The sequence below is a fragment of the Ambystoma mexicanum genome, chromosome 2p, assembly GCF_040938575.1.
Source record: "Ambystoma mexicanum isolate Mex_15411 chromosome 2p, UKY_AmexF1_1, whole genome shotgun sequence".
Taxonomy (NCBI): Eukaryota; Metazoa; Chordata; class Amphibia; order Caudata; family Ambystomatidae; genus Ambystoma; species Ambystoma mexicanum.
The window spans coordinates 166055740-166076923 of NC_090923.1; the positions used below are offsets into that span (position 1 = coordinate 166055740).

The following is a 21184-nucleotide window of genomic DNA, read 5'->3' on the forward strand; positions in this document are numbered from 1 at the left end:
ATAGTAATGAAATGTTGCACCCATGTGAATACACGTGCTGGCCATGTAGTATACAAAGAACAATGAATGGCGGGTGGAAAAACCACATAGAACCAGAGTGCTCTGCCTGGCTGTACACAGTATGCTTGGGCTTTTGCTCTTTTAAAGTAAATTGGACTTTACTACTCTCCTCCCTTACTGAGTTTACTTATACTGTGCTTCAGCTAGTACTGATTCCCTTTTTTGTTTGTGTTATTGTTCAGAAAGATGATTGTACGGACCGAAACGTGTTGGGCATGTTCTAAAAGATTGTGGCCCTCTCCTGTGCTACAATCTGACATAATGGAACTGTAGATCTCATCTACATCAGAACCTGGTTGTTATCAGGACTTCTCTGGATATTTGTTTGGATACCCATTTGAAAGCCTTTAGCCATACTAGAGCACACGTGATTCTAGATGGTTTTTCCCGTTTGCAGTGTAGATACCGCGAGCCCGGAAGCCACTGGAACAAAAGGTAGCGCACAAAGCGCAACATGCTGTGCGTCGGGCTTCTGGGGTCATGAACAGACAGACGGAATCAGTCGGAGGCCGGGGAACAAAGCAGGTAAGTTGAGGGGTAGGGGGTGCAGAGTGGGTGCAGGGTGATGGAGAGGTGCCGCAGAGGGGAGTGCAGGTGGCAAAAGGGACTGCTGGAGGTACAGGGACAAAATGCCTCCTTGTGAATGCACGCCACACAAAAATGAGGTCCTCCACAGACACTTTAAAGCATTGATCACGGGAACTCCAATAACAAAACGCACAAAAAAATCCATTGCCACACTTAGTACAAAGCGTTGGTTAACATCCGTACATTTTTAAAGAAAGTAAATCAAAAAGTAATATGTGCTTTAATTTAATGAAAGAGCCTTAGTCAGTGAAATCACATCGCACATAATCATATCAAATACATCATTAACTTGTACACAGTATCTGCAAATGTAAATCTTCACTTTGTGTAAAATACACAACCCACCCACATTAATACTCATCCATCCCAAAATATACACAAGAGAACAAACTCGCAACCTAGTCCATTGTGCAAAAAAATATTTTTCTTAGTGCAAATTGGCATATAAGATGACTGGTGCTGAATACAGTCTGGCACAACTACTAAACATGTTATGTGCCCTATTATTTCAAAACCCCTGTTGTCAAAAGGCTTAACGACTGGGGTACAGATGTTAATGCATGGGACAATCCAATGTAACTCCAAAAAGTCATACAGGGCCAACTTGAGTTTCAGCTAACAGATTGAAACTGTTTGCATGCAATCTAGCCTTCTTCAGGGTGAACCAAATGTGTATGTCCAGTATCTAACCCCAAATCTTCATTGTCATTAAAGAAGGCAGTTGCTTGTCTGTCAGAACTCGGCTTTAATTCCAGCCAAAGACGGGAACCCCAAATGTCCCATCCACCAGGCACCACTAATCGAGGTGCAAAAAAAAGGTGCACAGCGGGCTCTCCTCACTGGTAAATCATCTTGCGTGCATACTGTGCCACCTTGTGTCGTCCTATAGTGAGGGCAATCCAGTGCCCCTACACCCGCGCATGGCAGATATCCATGTCAGCCTCTCCTTGGCGTGAATGCAGCCCTCTCATCCTGGGATCCCCAAGTGCTCATCTTTTGGAATACATTTTTCATCTGCCATTCCTTGTTTACAGACAGTGGGAAGCAAGAGAAGGGTTGAAGCAGAGATGGGGGTGGAGGGGTTCTGGAGAAGGTGGTGGGGGAGGGTTTCTAAGCACAGATGCGAGTGGGAATAGGGAGGGGCTAGGAGAAAAAGATGGGAAGAGTAGTAAAATGGGGGAAATGAAGGTCAGTTGTGTCGTCTTGGGGTATGTTTTTAACATGCATTGTACGAACTGAACTGTTCGTAGCTATGGCCTTCGACTGAAATCCCTTAGAATGAATCTGTAAGGTAAAGAATTTGGTAACCGCAATAGAAATCTGAGCTTCAGAGTCAAGACCGCAAGAGATGCACAGATTCAAGGTCGCTCCTTGCTGTCCCCCATTTTCCCATCTTCTGTCTCCTGCCCTTTGACTGGGGCCCGGTGGTGCTTCTGCCTCCTGTTCCCCCATAAATGCGATATTGAATCGGGCAGAATTCTACACTCCCAAGAGTCACAAACAGTGACCTGCATGCTCGGAGGCTTGAAACCTTATGAGCATGGCTTTAGGGCTCTGTGAGACTGTAGCCCTCTTGGCGTTGGGCGGGCCTTCTTTTGGAATCCACTGTAGGACCAATATGATGATCCCTTCCAGAGCAGCAGCATTATCCCAGGGCACATAGCAGCATCAGACGACCGGGGTAATCTATTGCTGTAGTAGGTCGGTGGAGGGGACCTAGGTAACCTATTCTGTGGGCAGATGAGGAATATGTTCACACTTAACTGATACCTTGAGAGGTGAACCATACATAGTGCACTCCATTGAAGAGCGGCACGTTTAGATTAGAATGCCGTTGCATGCACTTTTAAAGTGGCAGGAACAGGAAGGCAAGTTGAGGCATATGAGTCCAGGCTCTATGGATTGGGGTCTTGTTTTCACGGATGACCTTTCCACGGAACCGGATGTCGCGCATCATGTTCCAGCTTCCACCTGCCGGTCCCACCTCTTTGTCGGCTTGTCTGCTTCCAGAGGTGCTCTACGGGCCTCTCCCCCTTCTTATGTGTCAATGCCTGCGCCATCTCTGCCATTGTTTTTGGACTGCTCGCATCACCCCTGCCTTGCATCTTTCCTCGTTGCTGATAGATTCCATTCTCTTTCTTTCACAGGGGTCTCTCTCGCATTCTATTCTCTGCGTTTGCGTGTGCTTTCACGTGGTACACACCGGTTTTTTATTTCTTCAGAGGGACACCCGCCGTGAATCCTTATCCCTTTTCCACCCCAAGTTCCTTCTCTTCGCTTCCTTCTCTTCGCTGGAAGGTTCCTCCGCCGCTTCTTCTCTGCCCTATAATATGGAGAGACTTGCTTCCATTGGAGCCACAGGAAAAAGCTTGTCTGTGGAATCATGACCCAGCGTAACCGGGAAAATGAGCAGAGGTCAGGCCGTTCCATTCTGTATAGCCAAAAGGATTAATACTATGATGCCGCAAACCAACAGGGCAGAAAGTCATTTTAGGATCTTTTTACTAATTTTAGTCGTTGCTCAAACCTTTTGCTGCCTACATTTTGTTGACGGAGATGGTCCCATGAAGATACCTGAGGCTGGCTGTGTCGCCGACTTCTGATCTCCTAACGGGGTCTATTCGTGCACTAAGATCCTGCCTCAGGCTCTTCCTCTTCTTTCATCCTGTGAGAACAGCCAGAGCCACTGGTGCCGTAGAGCCCTTTTTTCTTCCCTGAAGCTTCCTGGACATGTGATACTCACCAGACCTTAAGTGGGAGAACCTGCTGGAACCAAGTGTCATTGAGGCTGCTGCTCAAAGCTAACTGCTCCTTCATGTTACATCCGGACTCCACAGCTGAATCTGTTCCTCCGTGTGGGGGCTGTCCTGAATCCCTTTTGGTCCGAGCTGACCTGTGATCTGAATTTTAAGGTTCACCATCCTGCTTCCTTATTGCTACAGCTGCTGTTATGCTTTCCGTTTTGATGGCCCTTTTTGTTAGACCCACACACGTTGTCGTAGACTTCATCCTGAAATATTAGTGGCACTCCTTGCAACAGGCACTGTGTACAAACCGAAATCTTCCTCAAAAGCGCCTTCCAGCAGCCTGGGTCACATACGGGGTGGGGGGGGAATTGTGACCTCCACTCCACTGCTGATCTTCTCTTCATAGGTCTTGGGGCTTTTCGCTGCAGTGTTTCTTTAAGCGTCCCCCCCTCAATCATGACATCCGCTGTGGCAGGGCTTGGTTCCATCCCTGCTACACGTCTTCTCTGGGCCTTTGTTTGTTGAACCTCGGCCTGGATCGCTACTGGTAAGTGGCTCCATTACCCTCACCTGACCGAAGGTCCTCCCCCATTGTAAGTCATCTGGAACGCAGGTAATTCAGTACTTACTTTTTAATATTACCGCAAGCTGCTTACATAATTTGCCAAATTAAACCCTATGGGCAAACGTTTGAACTGCGGTGTGACTTTTTATATGGACATTTTTTTCTGATTTTTAAGTATTTATCTTAAACACAGCGGAGTGTTTGCCGAGTGTTTGGCAGCAAAGGAGAAGGAGTCTGTCCTCTGTTTCTACATTTCTACATTTTGGAGCCCTTAAAAACCACCCACAAATGCGGAGCGTAGCGGAGTGTTTGCCGAGTGTTTGGCAGCAAAGGAGAAGGAGTCTGTCCTCTGTTTCTACATTTCTACATTTTGGAGCCCTTAAAAACCACCCACAAACGCAGAGCGTAGCGGAGTGTTTGCCGAGTGTTTGGCAGCAAAGGAGAAGGAGTCTGTCCTCTGTTTCTACATTTCTACATTTTGGAGCCCTTAAAAACCACCCACAAACGCACAGCGTAGCGGAGTGTTTGCCGAGTGTTTGGCAGCAAAGGAGAAGGAGTCTGTCCTCTGTTTCTACATTTCTACATTTTGGAGCCCTTAAAAACCACCCACAAACGCGGAGCGTAGCGGAGTGTTTGCCGAGTGTTTGGCAGCAAAGGAGAAGGAGTCTGTCCTCTGTTTCTACATTTCTACATTTTGGAGCCCTTAAAAACCACCCACAAACGCGGAGCGTAGCGGAGTGTTTGCCGAGTGTTCGCCGATGTGCGAGCAAATGGACCTTGAGACATCAGGAGACATGCACCCAAGAACACGGAGTAAGGTACGTACACTGGATGAAAACCAGTTTAATACCAATACCCCTTCAACTCAATCTTATGCCCCACCTAACTTAAAGACCGGCATAAAAGACATTGGGAAACATTACAAAAAATTGACATCAAATCCAAGCTTCATTAGGGCTCACAATTTATCCACAAATGAAAGTATCTCCCCACCCCCCCCAATCCCCTCAACCCGACCAAACAACTGCACTTCACCCCCCCCAATCCGACCAAACAATTGCTCCTCACCCCCCCCAATCGGACCAGACAACTGCTCCTCACCTTCCCCGGATGTCTGTGCGGCTCCAGGGGGGTCGTCGGCGTGCTGTGTTGCGGCGTGTGGCTGCCGCCACGGCTCCGGCGCCCTTGGTGGTGGGGTGTCTGCCGGGGCTTCTGTGGATGCGCGGGGTGGCCGCTGGAAGGGTCGAGCAGAGGAGCCAGTGGTCGGGGGTGCGGGAGTGCCTGCGGAGCCCGTTTCGGATGCAAGCGCCGGTATGGACGCGGTGCGCCCGGCTCCCCGCAGGAGAGAGGAGGTGTGCTGCGGGCTGCCCTCCGAGCCCCCGTGCCTCGCGGTGGCGTCGCGTCTGGCGGTAGAGGGCGCTGCAGTGGGCGCAGCCCGTTCGGCACCCTGTGGGGTGGGGGAGATCGGCTGCGGCCCGTGCCCTGGGCGGCCGTGCCTTGCTGCAGTGTTGCGTGCAGTGGGCGCAGACGGCCAGGAAGACGCTGCCACTGAATTCCGGGGATGCGAGGAGAGGCGCCGCTCGACGCCGAGCCGGGACGAAGTCTCTCGGAAGCCTGAGTTGGCCTCGAGCATCGCGGACGCAGAGAGAGAAATTAACTCTCTCACGTCCGGAGAAGAAGAAACCTTAAATGAAAGGCTCCTGCCCACAGAAAAGTACGGACAACCTGGAACAGTCAAGATAAACCACTCAATCTCACAAATGTCCCCAGACTCACTATTAATTACCCCAAATGGAAACAAAGTGCAAACATTTTCATATGAAGATATATATCCCAAAGCTGTAAAAAAAAGCATTAGCATAAAAAAGCCGGTCACTAATGCAGAAGGCGACCAAGAGAAAAGATCTGAAGCACAAGGCATACAAATCCTGAAGAAGCAAACAAAAAAAAGGTGCTACTCTACATCAGAAATTGGCACTCTTAGATGGCACTTTAATGGAAAAACTGCACCTTCAGAAAAAAGCAAAGTTACAAACTGTGACAAAATCATAACTCCCACTGCAAGAACTGCGCATAAGGAGAGAAACACATCTCCCATAGAAAATGTGATCACTGAAATAACGGATGATGATCTTCTAAACAACATAGTAGAGATCACAGACACACAGATGACAAATCCAATCATAGAAAAGTGGAATGATATAGAAAACCAGGAAAAATTTACTGCAAATCGAAGTACAGAAAATGAGGCAAATGACACCTGGACACGAAAGCGTCCTCGAATCCATTCACCAGAAGAAATCTCTCTGCTTAACACACCAGAGGCCCCTCCATACACTGTTAACAAAACAGTACCGACCAGTGATATTGCCACCACAATAGCGCTCGAATCGGAAAACCAAAGACAAAGGCACTCCAGAGAGAGAGATTCAAACAAAAACTGTGACCTGGAAATGGAAACATTACAAGATAAAATCAAAAACTTCTTACCATATACAAAAAAAGGATCAACTAAAACAATGACATCAGAGGACACCTCTTCATCCTCCGAAGAATTTAGTTCAAATGAAAGTAACAGGAAGAAAAGAACAAATATGCAAAGACATGCAAACAGCACCACACATGGATCTGCAAAGGAAGTGAGGTGGCTAAAAGAGACACAAGAAGCAATTATAGCATCTGTACCAATAACATTGGCCCCCTTCCTAAAACTCTACGAAGCTCTAAATGAAAATCAACGAGACCAATCAACAATGATTGCTCTAATGAATAGCAAAATGATCTACGTGGAATCAGTCATGGAGCAAATAAAAGAAAGGCGAAGCCGAGAGAAAGAAATGGACAGAGTGGTCCTAAAAACTTTAATTGATCTATTAAAAGAAGCTAAAACTGGCAAACATAATTTCCTAGAAGGAATTCGAGAAATTGTTACAACCCTAACCTATAAACCAAAAAATATTGAATCAAGAACGAGCCCCACGTGGACTCACATACATGAGGAACAGAGAGAGGCCCAAAGTACTCTTTGCATGACGAGTCCCGAATTAATACTCCCAGGAGCCGCAGCTATTGCGCCTCCAATTACAAGGACAACCCTTATTCCAATACAAACGGAAAATGAAATTAGTCAAAATTACACACCGGAGACTGCTGAAAAATCGATTGAAAATGAGGAGAAAGCAAAAACAAGTGCCTTCCCAATCTTTGACTTAAATATAAATAAAAAGCCAGAAACAGTAAACAATAATAACACACCAAAAAAAAAAAAAAAAAGTTTGAGCAAAACAAAAAACGTGACTAGCAAAGAAAAGAAGAAGCAATGTGGATCAAAGAGCTTTTTACAAAATATAAAAGACACAGAAGAAAAAGAGCCACCTAGCATTGCCTCATGTAGTAAACTTACAGAGCCACCTACCCAGCCAATCCCTGAAAAGATCAAAATAGATTCTGTGTCTTCAGAAGAAGAAAACTCGCAAGACGAAAGTATACAGAATCTTCTAGATTGCTCGATATATGATGACGAAAATGTTCAAACAGATCAAACACAGGAACGAATGATCATGGACTTCAATGCATATGAAGCCAAAGAAGCATGCATTGATTCCAAGACTCTTGACGAAGATTTTCTAACATTAAGTGAGAAACTAAAAAAATGTACAGCTAAATACCCAGAATCAAAAGAATTGAAGGGCTACTGCCCTCAAAAAGAAATGCAATTGACCTTCCTGAAAAATGATTACCAAAATGATATAAGAAGGGAGCCATGGTCCCAAAACAGAAAACAAGAATACTTTAAGAACACCGGCGCGAAGCCCAAATGGAACAAGCAAAAACCAAGACCACCGAAAAACACGGTGATAACAATAGAAAAATCAGGCAAAAATATGGATGGACTGATATTAAATCGATCAGCAATTATGAGACTTTTACAATACATCCCTCAATTAAAAACAATAAAATCGGAAGAACTACTGTCAGTAAGCTTCCCGGATGAAGCGCGTGTTGATTTGGTGGAAATCGTGACGAGCTCAGCGATACTTGCCTCAATTATGTTAGAGGCCTATGAGAACTTCAGAGCCCTAGGTTTCACCATCTCTGAACTAGCGGACACCCAAACTACATACGAAGAGCCCAGAACGAGTGGAAAAAAAAAAGAAACTTGTACACTTCGAGAGAACATTCTCTGGAGATGAAAGTCCAAATCTCGATAATTTGAGAACTAAATCTAGAAAGATGAATCAAGGAGAGAATTACCAATATGATCATAGCAACATGAGCGAAAACAAAAATAAATTAGGATTAACCATAGATTCACCATACAGCTCAGAGATGGAAAACGGAAACAAAGAACATATACAAACGCGAGAAAAAGAACATCTAAATAAAATAAAAATAACAATAAAGAGAAATGGAAATACAAGCGATCTAATAAATACGCAAAAAATTACAAAGGAAGACCCGAAATACTGGAATTGGTTAGCAGGCTCTCTCGCTACAAGACCAAAACTGTAGCCACTCAAACAAACTTACACCAACAGATGGAAAATAGGAAGCTGGAACACCAGAGGCTTCCAACATCTTTTCAATGATTTCAATCCTCTTCTGAATGAGCTAGATATCGTATGCATACAAGAATCCTGGCTAAAAACTGCCCCTTTCAAAGAAGGATATACTGTGCTATGCAACCCTGCTAAAGGAAGCTTGATTGGAAGACCATCTGCAGGTCTCCTAACCTTAATTAAAAATGGATCAGGAATACAAGTGACTGAATCAAAAAACGTCAATTTGTATACTCAAGCAATAACCATACAATTTCAGCTAGACACTCCAAAAACCAATCAAAAAATGTTATTATTAAATGTCTATTGGAACCCTACAAAGAATGAAGACGAGCACTTCATAGACCAAGTAATGGAATGCGTAGATGGAAAAAATAGAAGCATATAAAGATCTATACATTATCATCTGTGGCGATCTGAATGCAAACTGCTTCGAAGAAAATAAAGCTATTCAAACAGCCACATACAAAAACGACCACAAACGTAAACGTGGCAAAAAATGGAATGAAGAAATGGAAACAAGAAGACTACATAGACTTAATGGAAACACGAAGGGTGACATCCCACCTGCAAAGACTTGGTCAAATGGTAATGTGAGCAACATACTCGACTACATGTTTGTGTGCGAACGTTTACTAGCAAAGGTTCAAACATTTAGGATATCACCTTCGATCCATAGTGACCATGACCCGATCATTGCTGAATTCTTACATCCGAAGATTAGAACTAATCAAATATGGGACACAAAAATAGAGTTAGAACACGGTCTAAACCGCCTAAGGCTGAAAAAAAAGACTTCGGTGTTGTATTAAAGAACCTAGAAAAGTGGCAATCTAAAGAACAACTGTCCGTAGAATATGAAACATCATTACAGATCTTCAAACAAAGTCATGGGAAAAATTTAAAACCAAGAATCAGAAAGTTGCATGCATATGATCCAGAAGTAATGTTACAAAAGAAACTCCTGAGAAAAGATATATGTGCTTTAAAAAATGAAAAGAATAAAAATCTGAAAGAACTTATTCAAAGAAGGAAACAAAAATACAAAAACTGGCAAAAAGCCCACAAATCACAATTACTTCAACAAGACGCTGAAGCCATGCAGAGAGCAATATTAAACACAAATAGCAGATCCTTATGGGACCTGCTAAATGAGAAACAATCAATGACAGCGCTTACGAACCCAATACCAGAAAACGTTTGGGCAGACCATTTCACGAAATTATTCAACGAGACAAATACTACGGAGAAAAACAACACCAAAGAAGAACTACCATGCTCATGGGAAATTAAATTCGATAAGGAAGAGATAAAGTCCTTAATCGTGAGAGCAAGCTCGTCAAGAGCCCCAGGTCCAGACGGCTTGTCAAACGCAGTGTTAAAAGAAGATCCAGAAAAATGGGCAATTTTCTGTGAAAGACTCTTTAAGAGAATTGTGAAGCAAGGACACATACCAAGATCTTGGAAGCTGGCTATCATTGTCCCTATTTTCAAAAAAGGCAATAGAATGGACCCTAATAATTACCGTCCAATTGCCCTGCTAGATTGCGTCGGGAAAATCTTTGCCACGATTTTGCTAAAACAATTAAAGACCTGGATAAGGGCCTCGAACACCTACGATAAAAGACAATCAGGTTTTGTCGAAAATGTGGGGTGCAATTTAAATCATCTGATCCTAGGCCTGATGAAAAGAAGAGCCTACACAAATAAACAAAAACTGTATATAGCCAGCATAGATCTTCGACAAGCTTTTGACAGTGTGAACCGAAGTCGCCTCTGGGAAAAATTGGCCGCTAAAGGGTGCCCCCCTGATCTTTTGAAAGCAATAAGAGATCTATACGCTGAAACCTCAATAAGAGTTAAATTAGACCAAGACGGAAATTTATCTAAGAACATAAAAACAGCAAAAGGTCTTAAACAAGGATGTCCGCTAGCAGCCACTCTATTCTGCTTTTATATCGAAGATATGCAACAATGTTTTGCTGAAAACATCAGGTCTTTTCCACCGAGATTAAACTACAAACCAGTTAATCACCTGCTATATGCAGACGATCTGATAATCCTAGACCATACACAAATTGGTCTACAACGCGCATTAATTCAGGTTGAAAAATACATAGGAAACAACGACCTAGAAATAAATGCAGATAAAACTGAGATATTAATAATCAGTGACAGAAGATGGAAAAAGACCAAAAATGAAGAATGGAAAGTGAACGAAACGTGGATAAAACCTTGTGACAAAATGAGATACTTGGGGATACAAATAAGCGGATTTAAGAATGAAGAACCTTGGAAAAAGATGCTGAAGACAAAAACTAAACAGCTTACAGCCCAAGCAACCATTATCAATAAAAGATACGGAAAACTTTCTCTATGCCCTGTGATTACATTCTACAAGCTAAAAGTAATTCCCACATTAATATATGGAGCAGAAACTGGTACAAATATCCCAGAGAAATTCTGGTCAACTCTAGAAGGTCTTTTTTGGAAGACCGTCCTCTCGATACCAAAAGCGATTCCAATCTCGGTAATCCGCCACGAATTAGGCTTAACATCAATATATATACATATACGCTACAACCAATTGATGCTGTACAGAAAAACAATGACCAACCTGACACCCCCCCAATTCCAAATATTGAGCAAATTTAACAATCATGAGGAAAAAGTAATAGAAGATTGGAAAAATGGAAATAAACAGACCCTGATAGACTTCGGCATCAAAATCGAAACACTAACAGAGAATCCAATAGCTGTAAAAAGAGCGATGTGGGCAGAGGACTGGTCGAACACCGAAACGCAACGAGCTTTGACGAAAACACACACACTTCTGAAATCTAACTGTAACGTGATGACCATCATACCAGACTACCTAAAAAAATATTTCCAAGTTCAAAACAAAGAGATCTGTTATTACGCTTTAGACTGAACATTCTACGAAACAGGACGACAAAAGCAAGATACACGAAAGATAAAATATGCACAAAATGCAGACTGTGTAAAAGAAGCGAAGACTCTCTAATTCATCTAGTGCTATTCTGCCCAGAATTAAGAGATTTGCGAATTTTTTTCTAGCAAGTAATATCTCTGTCCTATGCGATCTAGATGCAGAGAAATGGTGGAGTCTAATATATACTTGTCAATCCCCAAAAATAAACTTTGCAACAGTCAAATTTTTAGAAAACACCCTAAAAAGACTTGATCACATTGACGAGGAAATTACATCATAACCAATGAACTGGAATGAATGAAGGGTTGTGTTGAGCCAATGTCAGACATTTACCTGATATTTAAAACTATTACTCCAACAATTCTATCTTATTCAATATTGTTGGCAATTGAAATTTATTTTAAATATTCCACCCGATTATGCAGGGAGGTTTTAAATGAATTCAACTTCTTTGATTTTTAATTATCTTTGAGTTAAACGGCAGCAAATATTCTGTCATCTTTTATTATTACTTATTTTGTGAATCATTTCTGCGTAGAGCTCAATGTGATTGTATTATGACAGATCTCTTCATGAAATGCAATGTTTTACTGATGTGAAAGGTTTGAAATCAACCAAATACACTTAAATAAAAAAAAAAAAATGTATCTTTTGTCTTTGAAGGGCTGGTTTAGTTTAAGCATGTTTTAAATACTCACAACATAGCGTGTGCATTCCTATTTGTGAGCAAAACCTCTTTTAATTGTGAAGTCTCTTTTGAGAAACTACTTCTTTTACAAGAGTACCACATATTTTTAAGAACCTAACTGTGCTTTAGCTATTCCTTGATGATTGTTTTTACACTAGGACACATTGTTCATCTACTACACCCTGCAGTCTTTTCTTGCATGCTGATGGGTGAGTAACTGAACCTTGGTGCCTTCACTCTCCCTTCCGAAAAGTGAAGTTGCGCTTCTCAGCCAGACCATCATTAACTAGATGCTCACCAATGGGCCTTTGGAAACTTATTGTTGCAGTAGCTAAAGACCCTACTTGCGCTCTGGCACGTTGGAAAACAGTGGATCTTTATCCTGCTGCTGACAGTGGGAATTGTTTGTTCACAGAAGTGTGCATATATCTCTGTTTATTTTCATTTGAGGCTATGCCTGCTTGATGAAGGTAATCTTGACAAGTCTTATTGCTGTATAATAGACAGCTATGCACCTGAAGCACATCCAGAGGAAGTGCAAGACCGACGACTAAGATAGGAAAGGTGAGTTATGCACCTCCGTGTGATTGGAATAAACAGAGCTTGTACTCCAGTTTTGAATACATGATTTTTTTTTAAAATTGATCTGTAGGCTGTTGTGACTTTCCACCTTTTAAGTTGATGCCTAAATACCTCTGGAAGAAGTTCCAAGAACACCATCTAGAAACGCAACATGTTAGGTGAAAACAATTTTAGGGTGTGATCACGAATTGGGCGGTACCCCGCCCAACTATATCGGCATTAGCGCCCACCGGTCCGTTGGTATTAACGCTGATTCATGGGTTGGGCACTAACTGTTAATCCCCATTCCCGATTGAGTCCATTCGTAATTGTACCGAAAATTGGCATTTTCTCTCTGAATTTGCCACCAGTGCTGAGCTGCGGGTAAATAAGCCAGACTCGTGATGGGGGCAGCCCTTAAATTGCAGCGGTAATACTGTTACCACTGCATTGAAGGGTTAACGCCCAACAAGAGATGACGCCGTAAGACACTCTGGTTAGAACTACAATAAAAATGGAATAATGTTACAAATTGTATTTGTTTTGAGATATTGAAAACCATGCATCCTCTGTGTCTGACCACACTTTATGGTTTAAAATGGAAATTGTCCGGAACTAATTGGTGGCAAGTGTTTCATGCTGCCTATGTTGCGAGTTCCTGTTCCATTACTAATTGATGACATGGTCAACGCCTGCAGATCTGTCTGCCTTTGGATACCATGTTTGAACCGGTTACATCTGGAGCAGTTTCTTGGTCCCGTGCCTTTAGTTTCTCTGCTGTCTTTTTCAACTTTTTAGGATTGGCCCCATTCCACATTTTCAGTTGTGCTTGTTTGGGGGAGTTGCCTGATTTCGTCATGCAACGTTCCTCATGTTGCTTTACCTTTCATTTTCTATTGTTTCCACTATCAAATAATTTTTACTGTTTTGGTATTTTTTCTATTTCCATTATTGTTCTCTCATTATGTATTACCGTTTCATTAATCTCATACTAAAATATTGTGATTGAGAATTATTGTTTGAGAAACCTAAGGTGTTTATTTTAAATATTGGATATTTCTAATGTGCAAGTGGTGTTTCAAGGCACCACAAGACAACAAAAGGGGGAGACAAAGGAGAAAGATGCAATGAAATTCGGATCATGCAAGTGCAGAACAAGATGTGTGAAGGGGGTGGGGGGTGTGCAGGTCCACGGAGAAGAGGTGCTAAGGTGGTAAGGGAACGAAGTGCAGGTGGAACGGGGAAGCCAAAGGGCAAGTGCCATGGGAAGCGGGTAAAGCGCTGGGAAGGGGGGCTGGGTGGAGGGGGCCTGGCACCCTGTATGCCTCAGAAGGGAACCAGGAGCCAGTTGTAGATGAGGAGCTAGGAGATTAGCAGGGGAGGGGGAGAGAGGAGAAGAAGGTCTTGAGTAGCTTGCGAAAATTAAGGAGATCCGGCTCAAGACTAAGAGGGGCAAGGAGACCATTCCAGATGGAGGCTGTTGCAGAGGAGAGACATCTAGTCTCCCTCACCCCTCCACTCTTTGCTTAAAGAAGCAGAGATTTGGAGAAAGACCGAAGGGCTCCAGCAGGAGGTATTTAGGGAGAGAGAGTTGGATGTATCTGTGTCCCAGGCCCCAGAAAGTCTTGTGGATGATGCAGAGGGTCTTGAATTTGATCCTAGCAGCAACTGGGAGCCAGTGGAGAGAAATCGGAGCTGGAGAGATGCGGTCCCTGGGCTTGAGGCCAAGAATAAGTCTTGCAGTCTATTCTGGATTAGTTGAAGGGGACGAAGGGAGGAAGAAGGAAGAGGCTGTTACAGTAGTCACGCCTAGAAAGAACCAGAGATCTGGAGATATTGAGTTTCTGGGCGAAGGTGAGGAAATGGAGAATATCTTGGAGAAGGTGCGTATGATAGTGGACCGTCTTGGTGTTAGGCAAGATTGGATTTTGTAACCCTGTGGAAGACTACACCAGTCTTGTCCTCCTGGCAATAGATACCCAACTATTGGTATAGGTTTGTACTACACACGTTGGTAGAGTGACTGAGCAGCCAGACATCTCTCAAGAGGGATAATTGTGAGCTGTCAAGATGCAACATAGAGGTTCACAAATACAAGTAGTCAAATAACAGTTATACTCAAGGGTTTCTAGTAAAATAATTATTTATTTAACAGTCTGTTTTAAATAAGCCTTCTTTAGAAAGGGGCAATTGGCATCAATCAAAATACACTTCCTCAGTTTTAAGTTAAGCAAGTAGATACCGTTTTGGAATCACTCACACACACACACACCACACACACACACTTGATATATCACTTTTGACACTTAAATGCAATACTGAGTTAATGAAAAAGGTTAACAAGTTCTCTGAACAGGTAAGTACTTTACAATCCCCCAACGCAGTGTAGATTAACCCTTTCCCAGCAATACATGTAACGGTGTCCAGTCAATTGGTCGACAGCAAACTGGTCGACTGCAATTTGGTCGACACCATTTGGTCGAATGCCAAATGGTCGAATTTTTTTTTTTTATTTATATATGTGTTTTGTGGGTTTTCGTGTGGGGAAGAAAAAAAAAAAGAAAAAAAGGGGATTGGGGGGGACCCCCCCAAAAAAACCAAAAAAGGGGTAAAAAAAAAAAAACAAAAATTCGACCATTTGGCATTCGACCAAATGGTGTCGACCAGTTGTCCTGTCGACCAAATGTTTTCGACCAATTGACTGGGAACCACATGTAACTTATGGACCACCTATGAGGAATAGTTAAACACGTAGTCAAATGGGTCAGAAGAGTCTGCAGGGAGCCAGGACAGCCAATGTCAATTGAAAAATGTCTAGGGGAGCTGAGGCACTTCTTGTAAACAGTATAAAAAGTCTTGCACAATGTTATATAGAGAGTTTGTAGAAAGGAATCACTGTTGGGCCACAAGCTTTAAGGCTTGTGAAAGCAAATCTCCAAGCAACTGCAGAAAAATCAGCTACTGTAAGTCTCCAGTGAGAAAGACGACAATAGACCAAAAAAAGGTAAGACCACTTTTGTCAAGACAGTACCTTGGGTTAGAAGAAGAGATCCTGTTGGCTTCTGTTCAGGTTGCAGTCCTGCAGTTCCTGGGTTCCTGTGCCTCTGTCGTGGGGACGTCTGGAGAACTCCTGCACTTCAGTTTGAAGGTCGGCGGTGGCAAAGGGCTCTTTCCAAATCAGCTGCACTTTGCGGTGTCAGCTACCGGTCAATAGCACCACAGCTGTTCTTGGACACCTTCTGGGCACTGTTTGGGCTTCCCTTGCTTCTGGGGTCCAGCACTCTGAGGTGGCTCAGGCTTGGGTCGTTCATTTTCGAGAGGGTCCTTAGGAACTTCCTGGAGATCGGTTCCTGCTTAGAGACGATGCACTTGTTTCTGGAGGTTCTGACCCCTGGCACCCAGTTCCAACAGCAGCAAGGAAGTACAGCCATCAGAGAAAGGGTTTCCAGGCAAGTTCGACCTGGGGCCGATTGGTCCCACCAACCCAAGGGGAGAAGTCGTCCATTCCGGACTTCTCTAGTCGATAAGAAAATTGGAGCTTCAGCACTGCCACATGACTTCACCGTGCAAACCAACGGTCCAGGAGGGTGCAGCAAGCTTCTCTTCCAGTTTTTCTTTGTTTCCGTAATCCAGTGGTCGACTCTGCCTTCTGTCTGAGAGACCTCGCCTTTTTATGATGGTTTCTCCCATTCATTCACAGCCTAGCTGTCACTCACACAGCAGGGTGGCTGTCCTCTAAGGACAGCCAGCCATCCAGTCACCTTTGGGTGCATTCCTGTCACCAAGGAGACTAAGCACAGGGAGTTTCGGGCACCTCCCTTGCTTCCTGCCCTGCCAGACACGCTGTAGCCAGAGGCGGGTTTCAGCACTGAAGCCCGCCAAAAACAAAACGAACAAAGAGACCAAACCTGGTTTGGCGACCAAAGTAAATCCCAAGAAAGACCTCACAAGTAAGAAATGGCGAAAAAAGAAGACCGGGCCATTTTGACAAAATGGGCACCCATGGGTGCAATACTGCAGCTGAGGATTCAGCCTGCGGTAAAAACGCACAATGGTAGGACAATTAAACCACTGTCACCAGCCATTAATTGTAGTGAGGGTAACATAAAAAATGTTACATGAGTAAAATAGGAAAAGGAGTCACTAAGTAACCCCCCAGTACATCCACATAAGATGGGCTGTACTGGACCTACATAGGAAAAACAGGTAAGTAAAGTAAATTTCACTTTACTACTCCTGGGAACAGTAGTTCACCCAAGAGAAGGTATTTAAACCTTAAGAGAAATCCAAAGGACTTCTCTGTGACACTGCACTGAGGGGGCTGTGTGTCGCAATACAAAAGGTGATGCCTATGGAGTTTGTCAGAGTCCAAACCAGATAAAAAATACGAGAGAGTGAGAAAAAGGTCTCACTCACTCCAGGATAAAAGAAAATCACAAGTCCCAAAGTCCAGCAAAAGAGCTTGGGTTCTCTAAGGTAGAAGGGAATTAGCATAGGAATGAGGTTTCTCCCTAACACTTCGCGAGGTCCGTGATGTGAAGAGAGAGAGGAATCGAAGATGACACCAAGATTTTTTGCCTCACCGGCGGGAGAGGGTAAGGGCCCATAGAGGGTGGACAGAGGAGGGAGAGGGAAGGAGGGAGCAGGGGTCCCAATAGAAAGCATCTCAGTCTTACTGGTATTAAGACAGAGATCATTGGCAGCACACCAAGACTGAATGGCATGAAGGCAGGTTGGCGGAGGAGGAGGAAACTTGAAGGAGAGCTGCGTGTCGTCTGCATAACACTAAGTGAGGAGAGAAAGAAGAGATCAGATGGGCCAAAGGGCAAGGTAAATATTGAAAATCCACGCCAAGAGGATAGAGCCTTGAGGTATGCCGCAGGTGGAGAGTGTGATAGGGGAGAGAAAAGGGCCCAGTTGTATCTGGGAAGGTCTGTTGGGGAGGAAGAGGTCAACCAGTCCAGAGCCAGACATGTGATGCCAAGGGTGTCACAGAGCAGATTTATCAGGGTGGCATGATTGACTGTGTCAAAGGCAGAGGAAAGATCTAGGAGGATAAGAACGGAAGAAGTTAGTCAAGATTGGAGAGCAAGTTGTCATGGGTGTTCAGTAGAGCAGTTTCTGTGCCTCTGGCAGCTCTGAAGCCAGACTGCTGCTCGTGGAGACAGCGTACAGAATCGGAGTGTTGGGTCTGTTTGGAGATGGCAAGCTTATCTAGGAGTTTGCCCAAGATGGGGGTAATAGAGATAGGGCGATAGCAGGGCGGGAGGGTCAGAAGATGGTATTTTAAGGAGGGGTGTACAAGGGAGTGCTTGAGGGGTTGAGGGAAGGAGCCAGTGGCAATGGACTGATAACAGAAATCATCCAGGGAAGATGCAAGCAAGGCAATGTTGTCCTTGAGAGTTCTGGAGGAGCAGGCGAGCACCTGTTTGGAGGAGACTTTAATAGAGAGGACTAGTGTAAAGATCACATCTGGTGATGTGGGAGAGAAGGAGGGGAGATGGATGTCAAGGGAGGCAAGCTAGCTGGGGAGGTAGGTGGATGGGGGTAGAGGGGACCAAATTTCCTGGGCTTTGGAAAGGAAGTGGGCGGCCAGAGATGTGCACAGGGTCTGGGATGGAACTGGGCAATGTGGAGACTACAGACAGATTGGCATAATTCTTTGCCGATTTTGAACAGTTTGCCAGAGTTGTTAGTGGCTCCAGAGATGCAGGCTTGGATAGAAGACCTCTTCATAGAGTGAATGGAGAGTCTGTATTGCCATTGGAGCAGGTGACAGGCCGGTTTGACAGAGGATGAGACTGAAGCACGCCATTTCTGCGCAGCCACTCTGCACTTGTGTTTCAAAGAAGCTAGGTCAGAATTGTTCCAGGTGTTACGCATGGAGGCAGGCTTCATTCAGATCCTCATGATGGGGGCAAGGATATCCAGGATATTGGTGATTGAAAGGTGAAGATTAGCAAGGGAAGAGTCAATGTGGGCATCCGTGGCAGGAGTGGGAGCGGGGGGGAGGGGTAATGAAGATGAAAGCAAAAGCAGCAACTGACACTTGCTTCATCGGTCGTATGACTGAGAAGAGACAGGCAGTACCTTGGAAGAGTCAAGGTGAGGAAGAGGGCGACTGGACATGGGGTCCTGCAGATGGTGGCAAGAATCGGCAAAGGGGTTTGAGAGACGCCAACCCTGCACTGATGTATTCAAATGAGGAGTAGTACTAAGTGAGAATGATATAGGCAGGGATTCAGTCAGAGAAGATGAAGGCCACTCTGCTTACAGACCGGGTAGGCTTGAACTTGGAGAGGATCTTGTAACCCTCAGGCAGGAGTGTATCAAAAGCAGTGACCGAGCTGGCAGTAAACCACGTCTCGGTGATGGTGAGAAAATGGAGGTGAAAGTCTTCAAGGAGGAGACAGATATCAGAAGCGTGTTTGCCTACAGAGTGAGAGTTGAGGTTTGCAAGGTGGAACTGGTTACCCACCTTTGAAGATCTTCCAGGGGGTGGGAGGGTACAAGTGTGTGGTACACCCATTGGAGGTGGGGAAGAGAGAGGAAGGGGGGGGTGGTCTCCAGAGGAGTAGCAGGTGAAGGGAGGAAATTGATGAGAGAGGGAAGACCCCTGTCAAGAAGGAGAATGTTGGGCTGAGCGCCCTGGGCCATGACAGTGCCGTAGTGATCGACATTAATGATGCACCTAGAGGATGAGAAACCCTCCAAGGGGAGAGAAGGAGGGAGAACAGATACCATAAGTGGAATCTTATAGGTCTGGGGAGGGAGTGACAAAGAGGATGTCTGTGACAGTCTGCCTGGAAGAAATGTTGGCGTAGGTTTCAGCTATGGGCAGGCCTGGGTTGCAGACCAGGAGATTCTTTTTTAACTTCTTTCTTCCAGGCTTCGAGAGGGAGGAAGGATAAGTGATAGAGTAACAGAATAAATAGGTGAGATGGAGAGCACCATGGGTGGAGGGAGAAGGCAAAGAGATGGAAGGAACTTTTGCACTTTTTTTCTGCCTCTTCAGGGCTGTACGGTAAGTCGGGGACTCCTTTCACCGAAGCAGATGCAAAGATGCAGCAGGTGAAGGTGTTGGTTACTAGAGTCCAAGATGCCTTTAGGTGAGTTGTTTCCTCTTCTGGTGAAGAGCTCAAGGAGGAGAGTAGAGAGCTTTGCTTGGGATCTATGTGATCACTGCGACCACACCTAATTGCGACGGCTTAAAATGCCGGCTTTTTGTTTTGTTTTTTAATTAAATCCCCTTTATACCCTATAGATATGCGGGGGAGACCCCCTGCAACTCCCCCATATTACTGTAATATCCCATATGCCCCCACATATATATGTGGTGTAAAGGGGGCGTTTGTAAAAAGAAAAATAGTCTGGCATTTCGGCCGTCGCAATTAAGACCTGACATTTTGGGCCATTACCCCTTGCCTGTAATGTCCACTGCAGACAGTATGTTAAACAGCATTGATTGGAATGAGACCAGTTAGCTCACGGAGGAGGTGAATGTGCAGGAGAAGCAAGCTGGGCATGCAGCCACTCAGTGAGGCCAAAAGGATACTTGGGGAGTGGTGAGGTGGACCTCAAAAAGCCCAAAAAAACACATTCCCACAGGTTTTCTTCCAATTCGGGGGGGGGGGTGTCACCTCCCAATTCCCTTCCCCCACATACACACAAACACACAAGCCGTTCCTTCCTCCCACCCTTCCCCCTTCACAAACATTACTTTTCTCTCACACACTCTCTCTCTATCTCTCTCTCCCTGACATTCTGACACTCACCTGTCACTCCTGCGATGGCTCCTCTGGGTCCCGCCATGCCCGTGTGCGCACTCTGGTGCATCGCAGGGGCTGACCGACCGATTGAGAAAGGCCACTCTGAGATTTCTTTCTAAATCAGTAATTTAAAAAAAATGTTAATTTTCTTTTCACTTCCTGTGTAGGTTAATATCAATGGAGTCACTTTTTTATGGGCTTGGATGATCTTAGAGCTTGAAAGTATTATGGATGAACAGGGAGTTCTTTGAAAGTGAATTCCATCATACACTGACTTGTGGTTTTACTGTTTCAATATTTGTACTAAATTTCTACTGCCTTCCCTCTGCAGGTTGGTTCCTATAAAGATATTTCCCATGAGAGTCTGGCTCTGTTTCACATGCTTGAGCCCAAGATAGGTGCGTATACATATTTACACAAGTATTCACTTTGATTGGGTGATCAGAGTGTTAATATAAATATCTCACGACAATAAGTAGAACAGACAAGTGCAATCCAAATTTAAAAAGGAGCAAGGTGATGTGAAGATTTCAGTGGGGGAACGCTCTCATCTGTGGTGCCACACTTATTACAATAAAGTGGCTAGCACTTTTCTATAACAAGTCACCTCAATGTCAGTGCTCCCCCCCCCTCCACAGAGAAACAACCTCGTCCTATAGATTCAAACCATAGCGGTGTATAGGGGCATCCGAGC

The 21184-nt window shown here is 44.4% G+C and overlaps 1 protein-coding gene across 2 annotated transcripts in view; it reads left to right on the top strand.

The window, feature by feature from the left end:
• Positions 1-21184, top strand: part of LOC138566314 (NADH dehydrogenase [ubiquinone] 1 alpha subcomplex assembly factor 3-like) — a 73004-nt gene that overhangs the window by 37307 nt on the left and 14513 nt on the right. For both annotated transcript variants that reach the window (XM_069643427.1, XM_069643426.1), the window contains exon 4: positions 20822-20888. In XM_069643427.1, coding sequence (XP_069499528.1) covers positions 20822-20888 — 67 coding nt within the window. The remainder of the gene's footprint in view (positions 1-20821; positions 20889-21184) is intronic.